General features: G+C 36.4%; 1 protein-coding gene across 3 annotated transcripts in view; it reads right to left on the bottom strand.

Moving 5' to 3' along the window:
- Positions 1–22,331, bottom strand: part of LOC129263665 (mitochondrial potassium channel ATP-binding subunit-like) — a 32,193-nt gene that overhangs the window by 2,547 nt on the left and 7,315 nt on the right. The window contains exons 1-7 of one of the 3 annotated variants that reach the window (XM_064101226.1): positions 20,874–21,072; positions 18,798–18,903; positions 12,873–13,079; positions 10,736–10,807; positions 6,458–6,573; positions 1,749–1,870; positions 967–1,055 (exon numbers count right to left, since the gene is read on the bottom strand). In XM_064101226.1, the coding sequence (XP_063957296.1) occupies positions 967–1,055; positions 1,749–1,870; positions 6,458–6,573; positions 10,736–10,807; positions 12,873–12,983 (510 nt within the window). In that variant the 5' untranslated portion in view covers positions 12,984–13,079; positions 18,798–18,903; positions 20,874–21,072. Of the gene's footprint in view, positions 1–966; positions 1,056–1,748; positions 1,871–6,457; positions 6,574–10,735; positions 10,808–12,872; positions 13,080–18,797; positions 18,904–20,372; positions 20,492–20,873; positions 21,073–22,331 lie in introns of those variants that run through there. The other 2 variants (XM_064101225.1, XM_064101224.1) reach the window with 2 other exon arrangements.

The raw sequence follows: 22,331 nt of genomic DNA on the forward strand, positions 1-22,331 counted from the left end.
TGTCCATTGACCCAAAATGACCTTTGACCATGTGACCTAAGACATGCGCAAAACAATCATTCATACTTGATTACCCTTATGTCGATGTTTCATGAGCTAAATCCTTAAACTTTCTAAGTTATGATGCCAATTCAAAGCATACTCCCAACACGGCCAGAGTTCATTGACCTATAAATGACCTTTGATCTTGGCCATGTTTCTTAAAAACGTGCACAGGGTATTCAGGGATACATTGCTCTTATTTCCAAGTTTCATGAATTAGATCCATAAACTTTTAAAGTTATGATGACAATTCCTCAAATAACCCCAACTTGGCCAACGTTTGTTGACCCTAAGTGACCTTTGACCTTAATCATGTGACCTGAAACTCAGGCAGGATCTTCGGTGATACACTATTACCCTTATGTCTAAGTTTTATGAACTAGGTCCATATAATTTCGAAGTTATGACAACATTTTAAAAACTTAACCTTGGTTAAGATTTTGATATTGATTCCCCCAACATGGTCTAAGCTCATTGACCCTAAATGACCTTGGTCATGTGACCTTAATCTCAGGCAGAATTTTTAGTAATACTTGATTACCCTTATGACTAAGTTTCATGAACTAGGTCCATATACTTTCTAAGTTATGATGACATTTCAAAAACTTAACCTTGGTTAAGATTTCAATGTTAACGACGCCGTCGTCGGAAAAGCGGCGCCTATAGTCTCGCTCTGCTATGCAGGCGAGACAAAAACCATATTGCCAAAACAGTGTCTCTTGAAAAAAAAAATGAAATAAGTTTCAATGAGAAGAAAGCAAAGATATAACTATGTATTTTTTTTTACAGTTGAGTTAGATTGTCCTTTCCTTGTGCATACTTCCCAACTGAGTGGATTTTCAGGTTAATCTACTCGGTTGGGAAGTATGCACAAGGAAAGGACAATCTACCACAACTACCCAAAAAAAAAAAAAAAAAAATTACCTCTTGAATTTTGCCATCTGCAAGTACAGCTATAACATCTGCGTTCTGTATTGTACTAAGCCGATGAGCAATGATTAGCACTGTACGACCTGTATATCAAAGAATAGACAATTCACTTTTATTTCATCATTGAGTTTTGAAAAAGGAAAGTTGTCATAAAACGTTTGAAATAAAAATCATGAAACTTCAATATGAAAATATGATAAAATTATGCACTGAAAACTAAATCTCAATATTTGGATATGCAAAGCACCCTGTTGAAATCTTTTTTGTTTTGTAAGAACAAAAGTTTTTGGATATATTCCTGACAAGAAAGGGAGAGACAAACAGAGAACTGAGAGAATGACAGAAGGACAGAGAACGAGAGAGAAATAGACAGCTTACCTTTAGATTGTTTATTAGAAGTATCTAACTTTGTAATTGGAACAACAACGAGACCTTCAACTCTGGACTAAAGACCCATCAACTTTGTGAATTTTCCACCAACTCTGTGAATAATGTGTGAAATATTGGGAAGCCGGCGCCATTTAATGTTTTTTTTTAAAGATAAATGGCACTGTACAAATGCTGTTTATTCATCACCATCATGGGATCCTGTAAGAGTCTCTCAGCTTCTACAGAAGAGACAAATAAAGAGAAGCAGAGAGAGACAGAGGAGAGAGATGAAGATAACAATCTTACCTCTAGATACTCTATTAAATAGAATCCTGTACAAGTCTCTCAGCTTCCGCATCAAGAGAGACAAAGACAGAGAAGAAGAGAGGGAGAGATAACCATCTTACCTCTTGATACTTTATTAATAGTGTCCTGCACAAGTCTCTCAGCTTCTGCATCGAGTGCACTTGTTGCTTCATCAAGAATTAATATTGAAGGCCTCTTGATTAATGCCCTTGCAATCGCTATCCTGCAAGACAGAAAACAAAATTAATGGAAGAATGTACATGTATGCCAATTAAAATAGTTGCAGTAAAAAATGATTTCATAAGAAAGAATTAAAGCCACTATACCATCATGGATTTCATCTGATACAGTTCAATACATAAACTGAAGTTTGTGAAATTATAAATCTAAGCTGAAAAACATTACACTGTAGATCGCAAACACAGATAAGGACCTGTGGGACAGCATGTTATTATGGCACGGAAAAAGATTCAACATTCTGCTTGAATCCCATGCTTATATTGCTAATTTCTCAGCAATTACACATTTCCTTCCAGAATTCTTACTTATTTTAGGAACATACTTTTATTTATGGAAACAGACACTTGGTAGGTCATTTTATTTGATTTCTGTACAAACTCATTTTGAAGTCGTTACCACGACTGGCGTTTATCTTTCACCAATTGCTAGCAAACCTTGGGTCTTTTGCAGAAAGAGTTGTGTTTGATCACATATCACACTATCAGTTGCAAGACCAAAACATGCGCTTCAGGGGGGTGTTTCACAAAGAATAAGTATGACTTAGAGTCGCACTTAAATGCCTCATTGCGTGCGGTATAGAAGGCATGACCGCGTTGGTCAGATCATGCAAAGAGTACGCGCACACCTGCGTCTTTATTCATGTACAGTCCGACCTCTCTTATCCGGCCTCCCCTTATCCGGATCTCTCTATTATCCGGACGCACACTTGCCGAGATTTTTTTTTTTTTTCAATTCAAACTAGTACGTGAGGAAATGAGATTTTAATCTAAACTCAATCCTATGCGCAAACTCACTTTGATTACATATATTTTCCAATAGAGTCTACCTGCAACAACATTATTTTTCATGAAAATATCTCACCCAAATCACCGAAAGAACTTAGGCAGGATAATTTTCCAGTAAATCAGGGTGCAGCGCAAACATTTCATCACGTTGTCTTTTTGTTTCCCGGGAAAAACAACACATGTCTCGCTAGCGCTAACGCTAGGCCTCAATACGGACAGCGCCATCTATCATGTTTGAGCCTACAGTCAGTATAACAATGGCTGACATTGCGAACCTGCAATACCCGCCGCGATGATCTCATTGTAAAACTTAGTTTCATCGAGTCATTCTCTTTCTTACGAGGTATGCTCGATGTATACCTTCATCATTTTAGCAGGTAAATTATCCAACAGTTTTGGCAAACAATCGATTTCATTTCCGTAAAAATACTGCCTATAATTTTCACTAAAACTGCAGTGAATACCGTCTGTACGCCCACTACATTACTATAGATAACGTGTATGTAGTACCGCCGTTGGGGAAGCAGCAGCTGCGTGTGTTTAATATTGGGTCTCCCAGATCCGGATAAATCCCTTATCCGGATTGGTGCTGGTCCCAACGTGTCCGGATAAGAGAGGTCTGACTGTATTCAGCTCTGTGTATAATTATGATGGTTAATGTTACTGTTGTGGCGACACATTCCGGTACTCTGTTCTATTTGTGAATAATTTTCTATAAATCATTCTTATGTTTTATTCTTGGTTTCCCTTCTCAAGCCTTTTGATGCTTTTTGGGACACCTTTTTCTTTCATTATTATTTTTTTTATCTCATCTTAATGTTTCATGATTATATTTGTATATTTATGTTCAGATGTATGGTATTTGAATGTTTTATATGTATATATCATTGAAAGAAATATATGAGAGTATTTTACCTCTCCCTCAACTCAACTCAACTAAACTCAAAGATTGCGTCGGTATTTAAAGGTAACCTAAGTCATATTTAAACCTTTGTGAAACACCCCCCCCTGATTGCCTTAAATTAAAGTTGTGCTTCATTTATTCATAAATGGCTTTTAGACCGAATGATTAGTAGATGAACAAGGATTAGACTATGTGGTTGAGACCAAACTGAAAGTAGACAAATCAGACGTAGACCAATTGTGAAGCACTGTAGCCCAGTGGATTATTAGTCTTTGAGACAGAGGCCCATATTCTGAAGTCGGGCTTAATTTAAACTCTCGTTTAAAGTTGTGGTTTAAAGGTCAAGTCCTCCCCAGTAAAATATTGATTTGAATAAATAGAGAAAAATCAAACTAGCAATAACACTGGAAATTTCATCAAAATCGGTTGTAAAACAAGAAAGTTATGGCATTTTAAAGTTTCGCTTATTTTTCACAAAACAGTGATATGCACAACTCTGTGACATGCAAATGAGTCAGTCGATGATGTCCATCACTCACTATCTCTTTTGTTTTTTATTGTTTGAATTATAGAATATTTCATTTTTTCCAGATTTGACCAGAGGGACTGACTTGACTGAATCATATATAGTATTAAACATTGCTAACTCCACATATTCAGGGAGGAATTAATCACTGTTTCACTTGACAATGAGGAGAAAATTAGGATATTTCATATTTCATATAATAAAATACAAAAGAAATAGTGAGTGGATGACGTAATCAGTCTCCTCATTTGCATACCAACCAGGATGTGCATATAACTGTTTTGTGAAATTAAGCGAAACTTTAAAATGTCATAACTTTCTTATTTTACATCCGATTTTGATGGAATTTCCAGTGTTATGCTTGTTGGATTTTTTCTTTTTATTCAAATCAATTTTTTGTTGGGGTGGACTTGTCCTTTAATTATGGTGAGCCAATAGTTTCATAAATCTCTAACAGTAGGCCTATAATTTTCAATGTTTCAATATACTTTTCTCTCAAATCATTCTTAACTGTTTTGGAAGGATAAATGATATAGCTGTCTTCACCATTCATGAGTTAGGAAAGAGCACAATAAACATAAGAAACACAGAATGTAAGGGAAAATTTGATATTCATGGGCCTCTGGGTTTAACTTAGACCATGGTCTAAGTTAAAGATCCAGACCGGACCCGAAAATGAAATTGATAAATTATATACCAATCGAAAGCTTATAAGCTACTAAATACACCAAGGTATGCTTTATGCATTTTCACCGCTTCCCAGCTGAGTATTTTGCTTAAGAATATTCCAAGTATCGGGTTTCGAACCCCGCTTAGAAAATAGGCTTTATTGTGCTTTTCACCTGCCTCGAGACCGTGACGTCACGTTGTGTAAGAAGCGTCGTGATTCCATAGGTTTGTACACAGAAAAACTGGGTGATTTTTTTGCTTTCCAGATAACGCATTTCATTCTCTTCACTTCTATCACAGAGGGATATCACATATATTTTTACCCACAAGCTTGAATTTATGAAATCTGCAGTTTTGAACTAGTTTTTGCCATATTTTATTTCCTGCTTATTTGGCGCAGAGATCAATTCTATCTGCATTTAGATTATGTATAACAACTTTTCCTGACATAGCAATTTAGGCCCAATAAGAGCCAAACAAAGAAATCACAAAAAAGGTAGTGAATAGTTGTAGGTTTACAACAATTTGAACAGTGAATAATTTTGAGTGCCATTTTCATCTGAAAACGAAAAAAAAAATGGATTCATAACATGGAAATGGAAGAAAATACCCAATGCTTTTGTACACAAACCTATGGAATCACAACCCTCCTGACACAACGTGACGTCATCATTTCCAGGCGACGTGGGGGTGCTCAATCGAAGCGTACTTTGGAGGAGCAGTTTCTTTGATTTTTGTTTAATATTTTTAACTATTGGAAGGAGATATATGTAATATTTTTGGTATATTCGTATTGTATGAATCATTACCTTTATTTTGATATATGATTGTTTTTACACCGGTCAGGGTCTTTAAGCCTGACTTCAGAATACGGGCCAAATGGTCGTGGGTTTGAATTCCAGCCATGGTGTAATTCCCTTCAGCAAGAAATTGATCAATATTGTGCTGCACTTAACCCAGGTGAGGTAAATGACTACCAGCCGGACATAATTCCTAAAAAAGCTGTGAGCATCTGGAGACGAGCAGGGTTGCCAATGGAATAACTATGTCGTTAGTTGAGAGTGAAACTCCCATAAAAATAGGCAAATAATATAACTTGGGGGTCAAAATGAGTGAGATCAATAGAAATGCATGCAAATGAAAAAAAAAATTAAAGTGAGGAAGGACCAAAATGGGCGAGTCTCACTCTCATTGAGTGAGAGTTAGCAGCCCTGGACTAGTTTAGCTGAGATGATACATGAATGCATTGAGCACCTAACAAGGTAGATATGTGCACTTTATAAATCCCCTACATATTATCATTATAATCATTATTATCATTATTATAATTATTATAATAATCATTATCAGTATTACTACCACTATTAGTAGTACTATTATTATAATTATTGGTATTATCATTATCATTATTACTTTTATTATTGTTATTATTATTAATGCTATCGTGGTCTAGTGGTTCTGACTCTCGCCTTTCAAAGAGAGGGTCGTGGGTTTAAATCCCAGCCACAGTGTGTTTTCCTTCAGCAAGAAATTTATCCACACTGTGCTGCACTCGATCCAGATGAGGTAAATGGGTACCGGCAGGAAGAAATTCCTCAAAAAGCTGTGCGCACCAGATTATTACTATTATAATTATGAGCATTATTATAATTATTATAATTCATAAATTATTACTACTACACTAACCTTTGTTTCTGACCGCCTGATATAGTAGCTCCTCTCTCCCCTAGGACTGTGTCATATCCGTTTGGAAAGTCTTGGATGAAATCATGAGCATTGGCTAACTTAGCAGCTTCTTCTACCTGAATAATACACAAGATAAATGACAGAAAACAAAAGTGATTTGCCTGAAGAAATTATTTCCCCAAAATAATCAACCTTTTTTTGTACGCCCTACCTTAAGTTTACTCTCATTTTATGCTACTTCATAAATTGCTCAAACCTTGATAATTTAAAAACATAATTCCTCCCTGAACATGTGCAATTGCCATTGTTGTAATCAATTTTGATTTGATGAAGCATTTCCTCAGTGTCAAATCTGCTAAAATTGAAATATCATATTATTCATAACAAAATGGCAAAGAAATAGTTATTGTGTGACATCATTAACCCTATGATTAATAAATCATTGTGGTGTGCTTATAGCTGTTTTTGTGAAAAATAAACATAATTTACAAAAGTTACAACTATCTTATTTTAAATCTGATTTTGTTTTGGGTTTTCTCTTTATGTTGGTGTGGACTTCCTCTTTAACTATGAAAACTGAATTATCTGAATGCAGAACCAAAATGTGTCAAATATCGAGCATGCTTTAAAACAGACAACCATTTACATATTTATTACTAAAGTTCGAACCTGTAATTTTTTTTCCCTTTCCTTTTTTCTCTTATTTGCTATGATGCATCTTGTGCGTGTAATTAATATGGAAATTGAAACATATAAAATCATATGTATTATTATCATGATTATTTATTATCAAATTATTATCATTATTGTTATTATTATTACTATTATGAGACAAAATTTTAGAAATGTATTTTTTCAATATATAAGAGCAAGAGTGTCGCTAGGGCAAGCACATGATACGCCCTGTTACAACCGATAATGTCGCAGCAACGCATAATGTCGCAGATTGCGACATTAGGCCAAGAGCGTCCGACGCATAATGTCGCAGTCAACGCATAATGTCGTAGTTTTTCTAACGCATAACTTCACATGTCGCAATGCATAATGTCGCAGCAAAGTGTTAACGCATAATGTCACATGTCGCAACGCATAATGTCGCAGCGGTATTTTCTTCAGGACTCGAGCTACAGATAAGATATAAAATATGCTTTCACTAAGTATTTTGAGACACGAGAAAGAGAATTTGGAAATCAGGATTACTCTTCGTATGGATATTTATAGGTTTATTGCCATTTCGTCTACTGCCTTTTCCCCACTATCGCATGGTCTGATATCATTTCGTCTACCATTAGTTAGTCAACAACTATCAACATAGTCCAATAACAATTTCGTCTAATTACCATCTCGTCTAATAGCCAGTTGGTCTAATAGCCGTTTTGTTTATTATCATTTAGTCTAATTGTATTTTTTTTCAATTGGTCCAATATCTACTTTGTCTACTCTCATTTTGCCCATGTCCCATTTGGTCTAACTTCAGTTGGTTCGCTATCACTTTGTCTAAACCCATTTCGGCTAACAATCATTTGGATTTTCTTCAGGACTCGAGTTACATAACTACACAATCGATGGCAGCGCGAGCCGAAAAAATAGATTTCGGATCTAAGAACAGGACACTCTTTTAATGTTTTGTAAATCGTAAAATGGATGGGTAACTAGGTATCTTCCTACATTAATGTTAATAATGCGAGCAGAAGTTTTTTGATATTTTAATCTGAAACTGGATAATTCAAGCACGTTATAAATATATAGAACAAGCTGCATATCTCAATAAACTTGGGTGCTGAGTGCGCGTTTTTTTTAGATTTAGACCTAGAATTTAGGCATTTTTTATACATGTTTTAATCATTTCATTTTATTTCCGTTCACAATGTTTTATATAATGAACATATCATAAAAATAAAGAATATAACAAAACATAACATCTTATAAAACATAATAAGGCCTATACATTTGATAAACACAATTAATAACATTATGCTGCCTTAAATGATTTTTTTTTTGTATTTTAGAGTAAAACGGAGGGGCTGCCGAAAATAAGCAATGCTTGTATGTGAGGCCAGCCCCAAAACTTAGTTTCATTACTTAATTTTACACAAATGCATAAATAAAACTTCGTAATAGTAAAAACAATAATAGAAATAATTATCGATGTACACTTTGCAAAGCAAATCAGAACTGAAAAAGCATAAAAATATAAAGCGAGAGCGAAGCGCGAGCTAAAAATACTTCATATTCCAGTCCGAAAAGGGGTAAATTTAAGCACTTTTTCAAGCACTATGCATGGAAATTCTGAAGTGGATGTGGATGCGAGCGCGAAGCGTGAGCGAAAATTTTAGCCTATATAGTACATGGTGATTTTTTTTTACCTGGTTGCTGAGAAAGCATGAATGCTTGTAAGCAAGCAACCAGAGAACTGACTGCTTAAGGTCCTCTCCAAGGGACCTGGTAGGCATAATGACTATTATGCCTTACCAAGGGACACTAATGCACCAATTAGGAATCAAATGCATGTCACCGGAATCAGAAACCCCCGTTTTACCGACTAAGCTATCGCGCCTCATTTGAGACATGAAAGATTTTTTTTTTTTTCCAAGTCTTCACCTCACCCGATTTTATTCACTTTTCTGTCTCCTCTTAATTTTCCTCATTTTCCCTCCTATCTTTCTCCGTTTCTTCTCTTTTCTTTTGTTCCCCTTCCTTTTTTATGCGGGGGGGGGGGGGGGGGGGGCGGGGGGAGCCGGGCCTTTCCCTGGATCCGCCTATGCCCTGTCGGCGGATGGTAAAGGCGTTTTTTTGCGCTCGCGAGCTGATCTGAACCACAAAGCAGGAGTAGTACTGCAACAAGTCGGCAATGATACATAGAGTCACCGTAGAGGTCTAGTGCCAGTAGACCATTATGGTTATAAGATGAAATGAATATGCCTATTGGACGAAATGATGATTGGACGAGATGGTGATTGGACCCATGGCAACGATACCAAATGATTGTTAGCCGAAATGGGTTTAGACAAAGTGATAGCGAACCAACTGAAGTCAGACCAAATGGAACATGGACGAAATGAGAGTAGACCAAGTGGTTATTAGACCAATTGGCTATTAGACCAAAAGGTAATAGACGTGGTGATTTTGGACAAAGTGGATATTGGACCAATTGAAAAAAAAATACAATTAGACTAAATGATAATAAACAAAACGGCTATTAGACCAACTGGCTATTAGACGAGATGGCAATTAGACGAAATTGTTATTGGACTATGTTGATAGTTGTTGACTGACTAATGGTAGACGTAATGATATCAGACCATGCGATAGTGGGGTAAAAGGCAGTAGACGAAATGGCAATAAACCGATAAATATCCATACAATGAGTAATCCTGATTTCCAAATCACTTAATTCTCTTTCTCGTGTCTCAAAATACTTAGTGAAAGCATATTTTATATCTTATCTGTAGCTCGAGTCCTGAAGAAAATACCGCTGCGACATTATGCTTTGCGACATGTGACATTATGCGTTGACACTTTGCTGCGACATTATGCGTTGCGATATGTGACGTTATGCGTTAGGAAAACTACGACATTATGCGTTGACTGCGACATTATGCGTCGGACGCTCTTGGCATAATGTCGCAATATGAGACATTATGCGTTGCTGCGACATTATGCGTTGGTGCGACATTATCGGTTGTAACACGCCCGCCTGTAACGCAGAAAATGGAGTTATTGGTCAAGCAAGAAAAGTGAAAGGTGGCAACTTGACCTTAGACCCTTAAATCAATAGGCTTCCTGGGATCCATGCTAGTATCATACAAACCAAATTATATGAGCCTTGGTTAATAAAAGTTATTGCATTTATTGCATTTACAAGGATTTTAAAAGGGTAAGATGAAAACCTGTCACTGTGACCTTGACCTGTGACCTTTAGACCTCAAAATCAATAGGCTTCCTGGGATCCATGCTAGTATCATACACACCACATTATATAAGCCTTGGTTGAGTCAAACTGAAGTAATCGTGTTAACAAGGAAAAGTTAACGGACGGAAAGACAGATGGACATCGAGCGTGATACCATAATACGTCGCGTCTAAAGACTAGAGAATGACATAACTTCATGCATTCTACGCTTATGATGGGAAGACAGAATGGTTTGACCGAAATGAATGCGAAACATGATCAACACAATTTTTCATCATTCTTCATCCTACTTTGATCGAAATTCAATTACAGTTTTTAGTTTTATTGATGTAATCTAAAATAAACTTGGGCTGGACCTCATTTACCTCTGTGTCTGTAGCTTGTGGATCCCCATACCTGATGTTTTCTCTGATAGATGTAGCAAAGAGTGTGGGTTCCTGTGAGATGCGTAATAAGGAGAATAGATTAGTGTACTAAACAACTCAGGGTCCCGTCTTACAAAGACTTGCCATGGATCCGATCAACCACTACATTTTATCAACAGATCTTGACTTCAACTTCAGCTGAGAACAAAGAAATTTTAACCGGTAACCCCCCCCCCCCCAAAAAAAAAAAAATGATTCTAAATTATACGCAGTCTAAACCTTTTCTTCCTATTACCAGATCTGGAATATATTACAGAATTTTCTTTGAAATTTTGGTGGTCAAGCTCCTCAAGATCTTGCTTAATTGATTCTTCAAAGGACAAGTCCACCAAAACAAAAAGTTGATTTGAATAAAAAGAGGAATTATATCCAACAAGCATAACACTGAATATTTCAACAAAATCGGATCTAAAATAAGAAAGTTATGGCATTTCAAAATTTTGCTTAATTTCACAAAACATTTATATGCACATCCTGGTTGGTATGCAAATGAGGAGACTGATGACATCATCCACTTTTTATTTCTTTTGTATTTTATCATATGAAATATTCTCACTTTTTCCTTATTGCCAATTGAAACAACACTTAATTCCTCCTGAACATGTGGAATTAGCATTGTTTAATTCTATATGGTTCAGTCAAGTTGGTCCTTATTGTTAAATCTTTAAAAAATGAAATAATTATATAATTAAAACAATTAAAAAAAAAAAATAGTGAGCGAGGGACATCATCGTCCGTCTCATTTGCATGTCACTGTTTTGTGAAAAATATGCAAAACTTTAAAATGTCATATCTTTCCTATTTTACATCCGATTCAGATGAAATTTTCAGCATTATGCTAGTTTGATTTTTCTCTATTTATTTAAATCAACATTGTTCTGGGGTGAACTTGACCTTTCATATACACCTGTAGGCAGGGGCGGATCCAGGATTTCCCAAAGGGGGGGGGGGGGAATTTTTAGGAGGAAAATTTTGACAAGCCCCCCAAAACAGGAACCGAACCACAAATTAAGGATATTTCGTACCAGAACAAATTAGACAAGCAAAAAAAAAAAAGAAGGTTTTTAACCACAAATCAAGGATATTTCGTACCAGAAAAAATAAAGGTCTTCAATTTCAAAAGGGGGGAATCTCTCTTTTTTAATGTCTTAAATTTTTGTCATAAAACGTGTTTGGTCAGTCTTTGGTCCATCCTCTTTGTGAGATTCATTATTTGATCTAATTTCTGTACAAAAAAAACAAGACTATTTTGCAGGGTACATTTCTTTTCTCCAAGTTGCTTAGAGGCAATTTACAATTTTACATTATATGAATTAATCATCAATTTATCATTATTTCTATTAGTATACCTGGGGCCCGTTGCATAAAACTTTTTACCTGAGAAAACTCAGGTTGTTTTTACCAGAGTTTTTGCCCTGTGTTAAAGTCAATGGCAGAAATCAGACTAACCTTAGTTTTCAGTTTTTACCAGAGTTTTCTCAGGTAAAAAGTTTTATGCAACAGGCCCCCGGTGGGTGTTTTATAGAGCTGAGGGGTGTTTCACAAAAATTTAAGTATGACTTAAATCGCACTTAAATGCCGACGCGTATCTGAAATGCAACGCGCAATCTAATTGATCAATACGCAATAGTGCGCGTCCTCTTTGCATGATCTGACCAATGTGGTCATGGCTTTTATACCGCGCACAACTAGGCATTTAGGTGCGACTCTCAGTCATACTTAAATCTTTGTGAAACACCCCCTGTTCGTAGAGTTATGCACAACTTTACCTATGACTGGAACATGATCTTAGGTGCTAAGTCAGCTACATAGGATATATCGTGTGGCACAAGAAAGGGTCACCAATCGTGCATAAAGTCTTGCGTAACCTTACAAACAGCTTTATGAAACCCCCACCAGGGCAGAATTTCGTCTTAAGACGAAGGGTTCGGATTAGGGTTGCAATAGGGTTTTATGTTTGGTTTAAGATAGGGTATAGTGTTAAATCCAGGGTTGAAGTTGGTCATTCGATTAGTGTGTGAATTTGAGAGCAGAGCAATTGTCGCCAGAGGAAATGTCATGGAAGCATTATACCCACTTGGTTGATGTATCCTATCGTTCTTCCTCGTAGCCAGCTGGCATCCAGGTCAGGAACCTCTATCCCATCAATCCTTATACTTCCTGCAGTGACATCATAAAACCTCTCCATCAGCGCCGTGACCGTTGACTTGCCGGCCCCTGAGGGACCACAGATGGCGATTACCTTTCCTCTGGGGCAGCTCAGCGTGAAGTCTTTGAGTACTACCTGATGGCAGAAACACAAGAAATTTATGAATCGACTCGTCATCAATGAGAAACAATAGTCTATGTCAGGGGAGGATTTTCATCAGTATTTTTTATGAATAAGTTGCCAGATCTGATAACCATTCCTGGTTTTGATTGGCTGAGAAGCACTGTTACTATGGTAACTGGTAGATAAAACAGGACTTGTCGGATAAAACGTCCTTTCATGGAATGTTTCTTGGAGGTTGAACACGTACGTGAATCCCTCCAACTCAGTGTAAAAAGTGGGCGGAGCTAAATCGGATTTTTCGCGCCTAGCAACCCTGTTAGCAACGCCTGTTGCTCAATCGTTTTGCTCAATCGTTTTGCTCAATCTCCATAATGTCTGCGATATTAAAATCCTACAAACCAATGGAATCGTTAAAATTTAGTAAGGCTATGAATGTTTATCATTTACACTGACTATCGGTGTACAAACTCATACCAAATTTAAAGGTAAGTGTCGGTTATATTACGAATTATCAGACATTTTGATGAGTGATTATGTGAGATACTGATGACATTGGGCAAACTAAACACCATATTTCCCAAACCTTGATAATGTTGTATTAATTTTTAACTATACAGTCAATGTTACACATTCTTGACATCAGTTTGACTTTTTGTAATTAAGGAAAGAAATAATGATTACCGAAAAATGAAATAATCTTTGTGTCAGGTATATTCCAAGCATTTTTAGATATCGGTAAACTATTATTAAATTTCATAGATTGAGTATCAAAATTAAACATTAAATTTTGCACAGTGGCCATCGCGAGGGGAAAAGGTACGTGGAATATACGGGGGAATATAACACCCGACTCCAGTATCGGACTGGATAATCTGAACGGACAGCCAGGGCGATCAGCCCTGTCTGCACACGCTAAAATTTATCATTCTGCGGCTCGGGTGCTAAGAATGAACTTGATTTTTTTCTTCATTACGAAACTCATCGTGAAAAATGTTATCCAACATTGATTTTACACTCGTAAGATTTAATGTTATGTATCATTTACACAACATTATGGGATGATAACCCTTCTTCGGGAGAACAATGGTATAGTAGTTCGAATCTAACGATTTTCTTTTAGAAATATAACAAAAAATAACCTGATTTTTAAGGCCTGACATTTTCTTATAAATGATGGAGAAAATAGTCTACCAACGTTATCAGTTTGGGAAAATTCTAGTATATGTAATAAGATATTTTTTAAAACAATAAAAAATTATGAAGATAGTGAAAATAAGGATTTTGAAATGCTATATAAAATTTACGCTATATTTTCATAAATTTTGGCATATTGTATCACTCATCAAAATGACTGGTAATTCGCCTTCTTACCCACACTTTCTTGTAAATTCGATATAGGTTGATACACCGATATTCAATGTAAATGATAAACATTCATAGCCTTATTAAATTTTAACGGTTCCATTAGTTTTTAGGATTTTAATATCGCAGACATTTTGGAGAGTGAGCAAGACAATGCTCGTAAGCGTCGCTAACAAGATTGCTAGGCGACCTACCGTGAGAGGGCTTTTATAATGGCGGGCTCCGCTGAGTGGATACATAGCCTATAGGCGGTTCACGTACGTGTAAACACTACTGAATACAGAATGTTCAACCTGTGAGAACCTTCGGTCCTCTGGTCACTTAAAAAAAAGTTTAGAAAAACCATTACCCTCGCCAGGAAGCCATAGTTGGATAACCCTTTCTTTTACAGGACCCTGAAGAAGTAATCGTCCTATCTCAGAATTACATTAATTTCCCTACCCAAAATAATGCCCCAAATATTGTATTTTCATGATAGGATTACACCCTCTCAAAATCACTACACCCAAGAATAATACCCGCATGGAATTCACTGCCTCCCAATGTAAAATCTTCACCTGCCAGTAAGACCTTATCAGCCACCTATATTTTCATAAGCCAGTTCGTAGTTCCACTCTGCGCATGATCAGAAGATTCTGCGCATGATCAGAGGAAGGTCATTTGTACTAAAGTGACATGGTGGTTTAAAATTTAATGAGATAAGCGCCAAATTCGATGTCTTGATTATTCATATATTCTTTTGAATTGTGTTTTTCATTCACATCCACAAAAAAATGCATCCACGAATAACTGGTATATTTCACAGTTTGCCAAGTACATTGTAAAACATCCTCTAGTATACATTAAAACTAGAAATGCAACAAATAACTTCATAGAGTGTTCATTGATGTGCTATTCTAGTCACCTGGTCTATTCAATTTCTTCATCCCGCTATGTAAGGCATGCATACGTAATATCTTGCTTTGAAATCTACCTATCTTAATGAAAGAAATGAAAGGTCATTTGACCAAAATTGTCCCAGAAGTAACTACGAACTGGTCTATTGCAAATGCATGCATGCATGAACGCAATTCCATAAAATGATCAACCTTTTTGTACGTCCCACCTCCATTTTTCTCAAGTTTTACTTCACTTCATAAACTGACCAAGTCATGATCTTTTGGGATCACTGTGGACTGTCAAAAAAACAAGAAATAAGTGACAGAAAATTTCATGAAGGTCCCACATATAGGGGGTCAGACGTACATTGAAATTGCCCCAGAGTTAAAAAGTATATCCCATTTTCTCAGTGTTTTTATTTTGGGGAGTTTTATGCCCTTTTTACTGAATGTTCTAGCATGGCCATGGAAAACAAAACTTTTTACTTTTATTGTGGACGAGCATTGTGACCATCTTGGAGTTTTAATGCCATTACTATCACTCTTTGTAGAAGCCCCGTATTGAACAGTTATATGAAATCCAGCTTCAGAATGTATATTTTTCTTCAATTCGGACATATTTCTTTAAAAAAATAAATTAATATTCACCTTTTTTGGAGGGGGTGACATTATTATGACTACAAAATCATAATATCAGAGCGCTTTAGAATCAACCATTATTTGATGCGTCCATCAAATTATGCAACTTTTCAGGAATCTTCTTGCATATACAAAATAATTGGTCTCTAAAGACTCCAAGAAAAAGGGAAACCAAACAGATTGCTCGCCTAATTGAATCTGTACATGAGAACAGGCATGGAGAAGGGGGGGGGGGGTAGTATGGTAATCCGGCTCCCATCACCCCTTTACTCTGATATCAGAACTAAAATTTGGCAATTTCTATTCTTTCAATGTTTTTTATCAATGAACGGTAAGACTGCATATAGTAAAACAAAAATGAAAGTATATTTGTTTATATTGAACTGATTGGGCATTAAAAAAGAATAACAGATGTAATTAACTTGGCTGAATGTAAGACTTGTTCAGTGTCACCAAACCAACATTCATTCTATATTGCATTGCAATGATGCAGACAGGACATGGCAAGGGGCGTTCCTCTTTATCATAACATAATTATTTTTCAAAGCTGTTTATTTTTCATATCTGATCATATCAGTTCATGCCATGGTAATTTTATTTTTCTGTGAGCATTACAACTTTTGATCTTTCATATCCAATATCATAGCTAATACAAACATTGTAAAACAAAGATAAGTAATTCAAGAGGGTTGGTCATACATACATTATGGAATAGCTATCTTGTTGATTTATTGCTATGATGAATTGAATCTAGACCAGGAGCCCAACTAAGATACCTGATGTAGGGGGGGGGGAGGTAGATCAATTACTTAAATCTCACATCACTTGTTTCTCTCTACTGAGTGACATATTGTATAGAGGTATATAACCTAAGAAAATCCTTACTCTTTCTTCACTTCTTTATTTCATCATCTTAATTCCCATTCCTCCTTTCTTTTCCCGATTTTTTTCCCCTACCTTAAATCACAAGAATGAGAACACAAGAATATACAGATAGGAGTTGAATGAGATTTGCAAAACATTCCTTTAGAATGTCATCAGCAATATGCTGATTTGAAACAGCAATGACTTGGCCACCAAATGGAAGAAGGAACATTGGCTGTCCCGAGCACACTTGGTGACGGACTTTCTTCAAAGACTTAGAGTCGGCCCAATCTGATGGAGGTTAAATTTAGTGGTTGCAAATAAGTACCCAGGTAAGAAGCTTGCTGCCTTATGCATTACACAGGAAGAACTAAGTGGTATGTAAGAATTTTACAAGGAGTATTTTTTGCGCCCGATACCCGGCCAGTCCCCCCCCCCCCTCTCTCAGTGGCGCCTTCCCCGGTCCAAAGTATCACTATTAATAAAAGTGTCAGTAGTTTAACTCTTCGCATGCTAAATTAATTTTTATAGATGTTATCCAAGAACTAAATTGCCTTTTTATTAGCTTATCTAATTTGAAGGCAGGAGAGAAAACTGATTATTACGATTATTGGATTTAATTGTACGAATGTGCAAAATTGTAACATCAGCGCGCAAAGGGTTAAATGATGTCTGGATATGAATACTATTTGCTCATCAGCACTATATCATAAAAAAACAACCATTAAAATTGCTCTGATCAGATGACAGCTATAAAGTGCTGTTAAAATTTTCAGATATAGCCATATTCTGTTACTGACAAATTGTGCTCTGAATCTGACTTTGTAGTGCTTCATTTGAAGTCCAGATTGCTTTAAAACTCAGATTTCATATGACTGTGAACAGGTAATGTATCTTGTACATGTATAACTTCAAATAATCTTAAAGTAGACATTTGTAATTATAAGGGAATGGGGGAACTGATTATGAGACGCTGAAACCATGGACCTTTGAAGAGATGGACGTGCATCCATATTATGAATTCACCAACAGATGACTCTTATTGTCATCCGAATAACATTCTCTTCATAGTAGTCTTCTTTGGTTCTATGATCGTCACCATGAGAAGGGCCAGAAGCAATACGTGATTTGACATTTAGGGGAAGGCGGGGTAAGTTGAGCATAGGGGCAAGTTGAGCCACCACCCCCAGGCTAATAATGAATGAGTCAGACATTGTGGTGGTGTCATGTATTGATGACCCATTACATAACCCTTAACCCCACCACATTGTTTTCAACTTTGAAACAAAAAGTACTTTTTTCGAGGGAAAAGTACAAATTTCAGCCAAAAAAGTAAAAAAGGGTGTGAAATAGATAAGTGCTTTTTACCCACACACATCTTTAAATATATTATAGAAATAAGAACAATATTGTCAGTCCAGGTATGGATTCTCACTCTTGTCATAGTCTTTTACATGATGGATGCATAAGAAATGTGTGGATGTAAAAATATCACAAAAAGTTCGGACGGGGCTAATTTAAGCCAACCAACATGGGGCAAGTTGAGCCAGGATGGTAACTCTTATGGTAATATATAATAAAAAATTAAAAAACATAAAAAGCCATTGATATGCAGGCAGAAAGGAGAAAATTCACATGACAGTTCTTTTACTTTTAGAAGATGTTAGTATTTATAGAGAATTAGCAAGTGAAAAGACTTTAAATGAAAAATTGACATCCTGGTTCTCCTGCATACATTTTGCACATAGTTTTTGTGGCTCAACTTACCCCACATGGTGGCACAACTTACCCCACAGATGGGGCAAGTTGAGCCATTTGACATCAGTTTTTTCAAAGGTCACAACGATTTTCAGTGTGGGGATAGAAAGTTTTATATAAGTGAAAAATATTTCCCAAGAATCAAATTTAAAGGCAAGGTACTTATTTCTACAATATTACTAGTCATATCAATTCTAACATGCAAAATGTAAAAAGTGTCACAACTTACCCCGCCTTCCCCTATATTCAACAGACTGTTTGTGCAGCATGTAATAAATCCCTGAAATCATGGGAAATTGATGTGCAGTTCTTGTTTCCCTTTGGTATTCTTAGTTCTGTGTGTTTATTTGGGAGAAAAGTCAGAATATTTTGATATTGAGGCAATTTTGTGATAGATTTGTTTACCATTTGAATTTGAAATTCCATTTTCCCAAGTTTCTCCATAACATTCCAGATATATGTGGCACAATAAGGCATAAATTGTGTAACTTTCAAAGTTATTAAGGCCCTTACAGCAGAAGTGAGCGGATCGAATGATATCATATTTCTATATCACAAAAATCACTGCTCCAAATATGAAGCATGTTAATTGAAAGGCATATGGTGAAACATGCATCAGTCAACAAAAATCAAGACCATGCAGGGTCCCATAACACAAAGGTTAGCGATTAACGATACGCTTGATTTTCATGATCGACTGTACATTGTAATCGATGTATTCTATCATAGAAAACTGTTCTACGATCATTGCTAAGCTTTGTGCTACGGGCTCCAGGAAAGTGTTCCTTCTTATAAAAGTGATCAGATACGCCGTGGTAGTCATGGTAATTGCTATTATTATAACACCTGTACATTCTCATTAAGATGCACAAAACCAGGTGACTATCATTGGATCAAAGAAATACTCGTGTTCATCGTCCATCTCTTAGGTCCATGCTGACACCCAAGGTACATTAGCTAAAGAAGATCTATTTTTCATTATCGGGTTAAGCTTTTGCATTAATGTTGACATATGAGAAGGTCCATGGGTCAGGTTTTTTCCACCATATAGCTGATTTTGATTCCATTTATTTCTGAAGCTTCTTCCTGCTTCTTATCCATCTCACATATACAGGTTACCTCATCATCCTTAGCTAAATAACCAACATACATTACATCATGGCGGCAAGATTTCCTGAAGGAAACCAAGTTCAGCTCCGACCTCGAAAAGGTCATGACATGAAATGGTCATGTGACAAGCATGGTGAGCCAATCGCATTTTACTGTAAGAAACACGGATTACCCGTATGTGATCGATGCGCTATCAAAGAACATTGCCAAAAACCATGTGAGCTAGACGATATCGAGGATGTCATCTTTGAGAGGAGAAAAAAACTGGATGAGAAACGGCCAAAAATACAGGAACTTCAGAAACAAATGAAAGCCCTAGATTTGAAAATAAAGACAGCTTTAACTTTTGGGGATACTTATCTACAGACCATAAACAACAACATTCAAGCATCGTATCACAACAAGATCAAATCTGTTGAGGAAAAGGAGGACAGAATTATTAGGGTGATTAACGAGGAGGCAGATGAGGAAATAAGACTGGTAAATGAGAAGAGAGAAAAACGGATCAAGGATTGCAACATTGCGAAAGAAAAGGAGCAAAAACTCATCAAAGATAAAGAAACAAAACTTCTATCAGATGCAAAAACAATCAGCGAAATTGTTTCTAAGAAGATCAAAGAGTTAACTAATAAGAGTCAGCATGTCATAAACACTATCAAGAATATTGAATCAACCATCACACGTATAAACCAACATGATGAAACATTGGTGAATGAAGCTCCTCAAGTACTTGCATCTATCGATGAAAATTTAAGTTTGAATGTTCATCAAGATGTGAGCGACGGTCTTGACCGAATAGAGAATGCAATCCAGAGAGTGACATTTGTAGAGGGGGAAGTAGGTGGAAAATACTACTGTAGAATTGATGGGTATATCGGTAAATGGGAACTTATCAAGTCAATCCGCATTCCATCGGTTATTCATAAGCCATATGCGCATGATCTGGTCAGTGAGGATGAGATATATGTGCTAGAAATAGATGACTATGACATGTACACTAACAATTATGTTACAAACATTAACACTCAGCACACAGAGAAAGTCATTGATGAAGGTGAGTGGATTACATCATGTGCGTCCATAGACAGTAACGTAATAGTACGTGGTAAGTGGATAAATAGTCGCACTGATATGTTGGATGGATGTATCACTCTCTATGACAGACAATCGAAGATGATTAGACACATCAGCATACCAAGGAATGAAGTTGGTGTTCCTTGTGTTCTTGTTGATGTTGACAGGGATGGGATGATCCTCGCTGCTCAGAACTATCAGTCTAATATCTACGTCATCAATCCTGCTAATGATAAGATAGTAAACACTATTACAATGCAGGGTAAGGTGGTGATGGGTGAGATACAAGCCTTGTCATCAGGTGATATCGTTGTGAGAACAGGTAATGATGAATACACTGTCATCTCACGATCAGGAGAAGAGAAGGCTGTCATACACTGTGATGAGTGGGACTCAACACAGTGTCGCGTTGAAAAACTGACAGACACACTCTACATCACGTACTGGGATGGAGCGCGCAATACATACACAGTTGATCAGGTGTCACCTGATTGTATCATCCAGGCAAGGAGGATCGTGGAATACAAGGAATCAGATCGCTCTGACTGGGTTAGCCCTTGTCTTGTTACTACTTCTGGTAACCTCATAGTATGTGATGGATACAAACTTCATCTTTACAAGAAGACATTCGTCATGTAAATCATCAAGAATATAAACATAGTCTGCAGGCACAGACCCTGATTGAAACTTTGATCAACAAGTGTGTCTCCACACAAAGACTAGCACATACAAAACTTCACTTCTGAATGAGAGGCCCTTCAGTATACAAGGTATAACCCTGCACATTCAGAACGTTAACTCGAGTGAAGGGTTTGCACAGCAATCTAAATGAGTGATAATGTTTTTTTAAGAACATTTCAGAGCAATGTTTTGCTACATTTCCATTTGTGTTCAACTTCAATCTGCCACCCCTTATACCCATTGGGGCAGTTTCATAATTTGTTATAGTAACAATCAATAGTTAAAAGCTACTGAAATAATTTGATTTGATTGGATCATAGTAACCTTTGGATAGAAATTTTTATTTTAACAAGTCTTTATGTAACATGACTCGTTATAGTAACAATCAATAGTTAAAAGCTACTGAAATAATTCAATTTGATTGGATCATAGTAACCTTTGGATAGGAATTGTTATTATGACAAGTCTTTATGAAACATAACTCATTATAGTAACAACAAATAGCTAAAAAATACTGAAATAATTCAATTTGATTGGATCATAGTAACCTTTGGATAGAAATCATTATAACGAGTCCTTATAAAACAATATAGTAACAATTAATAGTTAAAAGCTACTGAAATAAATTTGATTGGATTGGATCATAAAAACCTGATTCTCCCGAGGGGGGGGGGGGCTCAACAATTTCTGCTGCGCTATATCGGCTGCGCAAAATTTTTTGACCTCGCCGCTCAATGACTTTTTACTTTCAAGTCTCATGCAAATTTTGAGACCAAATTTGTGATACGCAATACGCAGTTACGACATTACGCAACATTTATATGTAAGTGCATGTCAGACCCAAAATTGCTCAAAAATGTGATTTCATGTACAAATCCAATGCAAATTGTGTATTTAG

The sequence above is a fragment of the Lytechinus pictus genome, chromosome 6, assembly GCF_037042905.1.
Source record: "Lytechinus pictus isolate F3 Inbred chromosome 6, Lp3.0, whole genome shotgun sequence".
Taxonomy (NCBI): Eukaryota; Metazoa; Echinodermata; class Echinoidea; order Temnopleuroida; family Toxopneustidae; genus Lytechinus; species Lytechinus pictus.